The sequence below is a fragment of the Pantherophis guttatus genome, chromosome 18, assembly GCF_059756535.1.
Source record: "Pantherophis guttatus breed Tessera chromosome 18, ASM5975653v1, whole genome shotgun sequence".
Lineage (NCBI taxonomy): Eukaryota > Metazoa > Chordata > Lepidosauria > Squamata > Colubridae > Pantherophis > Pantherophis guttatus.
In genome coordinates, this window is record NC_142080.1 from 6,171,059 (window position 1) to 6,177,913 (window position 6,855).

At 45.2% G+C, this 6,855-nt stretch overlaps 1 protein-coding gene across 3 annotated transcripts in view; it reads right to left on the reverse strand.

Annotated features, from left to right (window-relative positions):
- RTN3 (reticulon 3) overlaps positions 1 to 5,679 on the reverse strand; it is a 51,134-nt gene extending 45,455 nt beyond the window's left edge. Inside the window, exon 1 of one of the 3 annotated variants that reach the window (XM_087880911.1) lies at positions 5,398 to 5,679. In XM_087880911.1, coding sequence (XP_087737037.1) covers positions 5,398 to 5,509 — 112 coding nt within the window. In that variant the 5' untranslated portion in view covers positions 5,510 to 5,679. The remainder of the gene's footprint in view (positions 1 to 5,397) is intronic. The other 2 variants (XM_060682350.2, XM_087880910.1) reach the window with 2 other exon arrangements.
- Positions 5,680 to 6,855: the final 1,176 nt, after the last annotated feature.

The window sequence follows — 6,855 nt, forward strand, 5'->3', positions numbered from 1 at the left end:
CTGAAAAGCACATTAGCGGTTTTGAGATCTTCAGAATGCTACTTTACTGAGATGTTATGTTCTATAACTGCACTTAACACTGCAGCCCGCCCCCCCCCACTTCCGAACAGCAGAAAAACCACAATAAATAAAGATTCAAAAACCATGAAACCGGCAGTGCTACGAGGCTCCTTTGAGAATGCAAAGATCGCTGCTTTAAATGAAATGACTCGGAAGTTTAAGCCTCACCAAAAAAAAGAAGACTGGATTTTTGTACCCCGTTTCCCCAAAAATAAGACCCAACTGGAAAATAAGACCTAGCATGATTTTTCAGGATGCTTGTAATAAAAGCCCTTCCCCCCCCAAAATAAGCCCGTTAAGATTGTCAGCCAGATGGATGCATTTAGTACCGTATTTCCCCCCCCCAAAAATAAGACCTAACCAGAAAATAAGCCTTAATGTGTCTTTTGGAGCAAAAAATTAATATAAGACCCGGTCTTATTTTCGGGGAAAGACGGGTAGTGGGTACCTGAAGATGGGGATTCATGCAATGGATAGGTGGGTAGAGAAAGGGGGGGAGCCAACATTCAAGGAGCAGCTGAGCTTGGATGTACGAGTGGAAGAAGGTCCAGGGATGAGTAACCTGGTTTGCTCATCAGGGCAAAGAGGATGAAGCTACAGATGGGAGACCCAGGTGGCGCAAAAGCTCAACCATTCTCTGTCTAGCATGGAGCCCTTTTAGCAAACCGATTTCTGGTCAGCAGGTCCGCGTAAAACCCTGGAGGTTTTAAAGAAAAGATCAGACAACCATTCGTCTGAAATGTTATATAGGGGGTCTGAACTTGAGCAGGGGCTGGACTAGAAGACCTCCAAGAGTCCCTTCCAACTCTGTCCTTCCTTCCTTCCTTCCTTCCTTCCTTCCTTCCTTCCTTCCTTCCTATTATTCTATCATTTAGCGGGCCCTTTTATCTTGATCTTAAACTCTACTGCCTCGTAGAGAAACCACGCAGGAGAAGCCAGCTTGCTCCCAAACCAGCCTCATCCATAGCTGGAATACCAGAAAGCAGTGACAGGTGGGAGATACATTACAAGCCCCCTGACCCCAAGAAAGGCAGCATTCCCCCACCCACCCCCTCCCCAAGTGGAACAAATCAGCCGCCGTGCTAGATTATACTGAGAGGCTTTTTCTGAAATCCTGCTCAGGAATTCCAAAACCAAGAAGCCAGCAGGGTCAGCCCCCACCCCCATTACCCCCACCAAAATGGCCTTTTGCCATCAAGGCAGACTCCGTCCCCTTTAAAGTAGCGTCACCTGCCCCGTGCTTTCCTCGCGCCCGAAGAGACATCTGCACTGCAGATTTTTTTTTTGGACTGAAGAAGAGAGGCGGCTCGCTTCCCAGATAGATCCTGGAGAAGAAAAACCGCCCGTTAACCCAACCCTTCCAGACGATGGAGGGGACAGGGTGGGGGTTTTTGAGGGGAGGGAGAAAAGGGACCTCCCCCCCTACTTCAGATAAAAAAGGGGCTTTGTCTGCATCTCTTCGGCAGTCTCCAAAAGCCAACAGAAGGGGGGGAGGGGCTTTCCCAGAAGCATTAATGTATTCCTGCCCCTCCACCCCAAAAAAAAAAAAAAAAAAGCAGCAGGGAAGACAATATTTTTTTTTCTTTTTGGAGGAAGATTTAAATGACAATAGATGACTTTCTTTTCGTGGTACATGACAAAAACCACCCAGACACAGAGAGAAAATTGTTTGCCTGGGGGTGGGGTGGGGGAGAAAACCAATTGCCCTTTTCTCTCCCCCCCCCCCCGACTGGGTCACCTGCATGGCGTGGGAATTATTCAGGACGCCCTCCAAAATCCTGGATCTTTGGGCGAAAGGGAGGGAGGGAAGGGCGGCAGGCGATGCTTCAAAGCCAGCTAAGTGCCCCCCCCGCCCCTTGGGGACCTCGACGGATCCAAAACAGAGCTGGGTGCATCTCCCCCAAATTGCAAGGGGAGATTTTTCGTTCCCCACCCTCTGATCCATCTGGTATTCCCCCATCCCCCACCCCGGTATCAGTGTGGGAGACGATTCCGAGGTGGTGCAAAAACCCACATTCTCGAATAATAATAATAAAAAAAAAGAAATCTGGGATTTACTTCCAATCCACCCACGTTCGTTCTCCCATCTGGGTGCGAATCCCCCTCCTCGCCTTGGTAGCAGAGAAAGGCATGTCTCCAGAGCTTCCCCTGCAGTGTTAGGTTAGGGAAGGCTGGGAGACACCTGGAATGGAGGACTTGGGAGAAGGGGTTTTGCAGCTGGGAGCGGGGGAAACACACCCCACGGAAGAACCGAGGCGTTGTAAGGTGTTAAGGCACCATTCGCCAGACCTCGTCTTGCCGGTAACCTGCAATGCTGTCCCTTGAGCTACCCCAACCGAGTATTGCTTCATTTCCCTGCTAGGGAACATTACCTAAGAATTTTCCACGAGGCTGAACGTGCCACACCCATGGCTGCCTGCCCCTGGGACTGTTGGCATTGCCCCTCACCCCCACCCCCATTATCCCAGCTCCTCCAACCTTCAATTATCCTCTGCTTTGGCACTTAGGGGCTTTTGCTCCCCCCTTTCTAACGTTCTGGCTTTTCCAAGGCAGCTGAAGGCTAAATCCCCATTTTCTCCCAAGCCCTGGGAACTGCCACGCCCTTCTTCTCTCCCTGAGCTCCATCGGAGGCCTCTTCTCTAGGTCTCAGACCCCTCCATGATCCCCACACCACCCCTTTCCAGGGGGGAAAAAATCCTTGGGGAGGGGGTCTCCTAATTGCACCCAGTACACCTTTTGGTAGGTTTGGACTTTCGTGGCAGCTCTCAAAAGGATAAAGAAATATTTCTCACAAAGAGGGCTGCCCAATCTTGCCTACAAAAGAATATCTGAGGAATCTCAATTAAAAAAAACAAGAAAAGAATATTTAACATGTCAAGACTGGGCAATCTGCAAGGAGGGGCCGTTGCGCTGAAAACTCTGGTTGTGTTAAATACATTATCTTGATTTTGAATGAATGTCCCTATTATGATGGTTGCAAGCCAAAAAAACATGCTTAATTTTGAGCGGTCTCCCCCCTCCAATCCCATCAACCGCTACCTTTTCATTCTTGCCGTATGGTTATTGTTTTCCCCCACAATCTTCCATTTTGGAGGGGGGACAGACGGACGGATGGACAAGAGTCAATTTAAGGAAAGGTTTCAAAGCCCAGAATCTGTATTACGGATTCAATTCTTGTTTTTTTAAAAAAAACAAACCACAGTGACCTTTCCTTTCCATAAAAGAGCTGTCCGCTCCCCAGCTATCAGGGAAGAGGCTAATTTTTAAATTCCCTTTTTTTTCCGGGGAGGGGGAATGATGCCTTCCACCTGGTTGAGATCCTTTCCATGCTTGCAAACTGCATTGCAAAGCAAAAAAAGAGGGGGGGGGGGCAGGCAGGCTTTGGACTGCATCCAATTGCCGCTTGAATCTCATGTGGGTATGACCGAAGGATCTTCCCTGCTTCCCGCGGAGGGGAGTGGCAGACACCCCCCCTCCCCAGGGATGGGGAGGGCGCCAGGTTGAAGAAAACAGCTGTAATCAGCCATCACATCAACAGCCAGTGACTTTATCCTCCAGGGCAGGGTGCACATAATGGAGCCAAGGGCGGGCGGGAACTGAACCCAGCACCTCCCCCTCCCCACTGGAGTAGGGTTCATCTTCCCAAGCTTTTTAGTGTCACCCCTTAAATTGGGTGTGGATTATATGTATGGGCAGGGAGAGAGAGAGAGACATTTCTTAGATCAATAAGCGAAAAAAAAAAAGAGGTTATTTTAATTGATCCTGCATTCTGCTGGGAGGGAAAAGGGGGTGCTCTGAAGCCCCCTTTTTTCCCCCACCTCACCCTTATCTACCTTGTTTTTAAAGAGGGAAAGATCTGATCTCGGTTAAAAGAACGCCATGGTGCATTTCCTGGCAAATCCATAGACCCTGTCCTTTATTTTTATTTATTTATTTTTGCATTAAATGAAAAGGTGCACTATACACTGCATCCCAGCTAACCTTAATTTTTTGGGGGTGGGTGGGTGGGTAGAAAGCAAATAAAACCTGAGTCTCGATAAAAATAAAATAATGCAAATGGGCACATTTATTGGCAAATCCACAGCCCTTGTCCTTTATTTTTATTTATTTATTTTTGCTTTAAATGCAAGGGTGCAATATACCCTGTATCCCAGCTAACCTTAATTTTTTTGAGAGTGAGAAAGCAAAAAAAAATACTGACTCTCGATAAAAATAAAATAATGCAAATGGGCACATTTATTGGCAAACCCCCAGCCCCTGTCCTTTATTTTTATTTATTTTTATTTTGCATTAAATGCAAAGGTGCCCTATACCCTGCATCCCAAAACCTTAATTTTTTAGGGGGGGGGGGGGAGGAAGCAAATAAAATGCTGACTCTTGATAAAAATAAATAATGCAAATGGATACATTTATTGGCAAATCCACAACACCTCTCATTTATTTTTATTTATTTATTTTTGCATTAAATGCAAGGGTGCACTATACTCTTGCATCCCAACTAACCTTAATTTGGGGGTGGGGGGTGGGAAAGCAAATAAAATCCTCTCAATAAAAATAAAATAATGCAAATGGGCACATTTATTGGCAAATCCACAACCCTTTTTCTTTATTTTTCTTTATTTTAATTTTTGCATTAAATGCAAAGGTGCCCTATACCCTGCATCCCAGCTAACCTTAATTTTTTTGAGGGTGAGAAAGCAAAAAAAAATACTGTCTCTCGATAAAAAATAAAATAATGCAAATGGGCACATTTATTGGCAAACCCACAGCCCCCGTCCTTTATTTTAATTTCTGCATTAAATGCAAAGGTGCACCATACTCTTGCATCCCAACTAACCTTAATTTTTTTGAGGGTGAGAAAGCAAATAAAATCCTCTCAATAAAAATAAAATAATGCAAATGGGCACATTTATTGGCAAACCCACAGCCCCTGTCCTTTATTTTTACTTATTTATTTTTGGCATGAAACGCAAGGGTGCACTATATACCCTTGCATCCCAGTTAACCTTAATTATTATTATTTTTTTTTGGGTGGGTGGGAGAAAGCCAAAAAAAAAAAAAAATCCTGATAAAAATAAAATAATGCAAAGGGTGCACATTTATGGGGCAAATCAGGCAGAGACCCTCGCCCTAACAATTAACATTTTGCAATTAAATGCAAAAGAGTCCCATTTTTCTCTCCCCCCCCTTTTTTTTTTTTCCCTTTGCGGTCTCGCGCTTTGGACAAGGCGACCTTAGGGCTCTTCCCGTCAACGCGCACTCCCCCCTCCCCTCCCGCGCAGCCGCCTCCGCCGTTCCTTCCAGCGCCCACTCCCCCCCCCCCCGCTCCGTCCTTACCAGCGCAAGATTGGGGGGAACCTGCCCCCTTCAGGTCTCGTCCTCCCGCCTCGGAGGAGCCACCCCCGGCCGAAGAAGAAATAAACGGGGACTGGGCGGCCGGATCAGCCATCTTCGCCTACGACGGGTGCGGGGGGGGGTGGGAATATAGATAGAATATATATATATAAAAAAAAAAAAACCCGTCGACGAAGGCTCTCCTCCAAACGACCGCTCCGCTCAACGGACGAGCACCGACTGGCCAACCTGAGGCGACGAGGCCGCAGTGCGCAGGCGCCAGAAGAGGGCGGTGAGCAAACGTGCCGCGAAGGGGCGTGTCGGGCTGGGGCGCTTTCGAGCGCAGGCGCAGTGAGAGGAGAGGGCGGGGAGGGAGGCGTATCTTTGGAGGCTGTCAAAATTCCTTCCTCCCTTTTTTTTTTTTAAACGGGAAGACACTCTTATGTCTACCTATCTAGCTAGGTAGGTAGGTTGGTAGATAGATGGATGGATGGATGAGATAGGTAGGTAGGTAGGTAGATGATAGAGATGAGATAGGTAGGTAGGTAGATAGATGATAGATAGATAGATAGATAGATAGATAGATGGATGGATGGATGGATGGATGGATGGATGGATGGATGGATGGATGGATGGATGAGATAGGTAGGTAGGTAGGTAGATAGATGATAGATAGATAGATAGATAGATAGATAGATAGATAGATAGATAGATAGATAGATGATAGATAGATAGATAGATAGATAGATAGATAGATAGATGGATGGATGGATGAGATAGGTAGGTAGGTAGGTAGATAGATGATAGAGATGAGATAGGTAGGTAGATAGATAGATAGATAGATAGATAGATAGATAGATGGATGGATGAGATAGGTAGGTAGGTAGGTAGATAGATGATAGAGATGAGATAGGTAGGTAGATAGATAGATGATAGATAGATAGAAGATAGATAGATAGATAGATAGATAGAGAGATAGATAGATAGATAGATAGATAGATGAGATAGGTAGGTAGGTAGGTAGATAGATGATAGAGATGAGATAGGTAGGTAGATAGATAGATGATAGATAGATAGATAGATAGATAGATAGATAGATAGATAGATGATGAGATAGGTAGGTAGGTAGGTAGATAGATGAGGTAGGTAGGTAGGTAGATAGATGAGATATATAGGTAGGTAGGTAGATAAATAGAGACAGATGATAAATAGACAGATAAATAGATATAGAATATAGAGATAGATAGATAGATACATAGATGGATAAATAGGTAGATAAATAGATAAATAGACAGACAGACAGATGATAGATAGATAGACAGATAAATAGATATAGAATATAGAGATAGATAGATAGATAGATAGATAGATAGATAGATAGATAGATAGATAGATAGATCGCCACCCAAGGTGATTTAATTTAAATAAATACAGAATTTCTAAACATGACCAACATAGCTT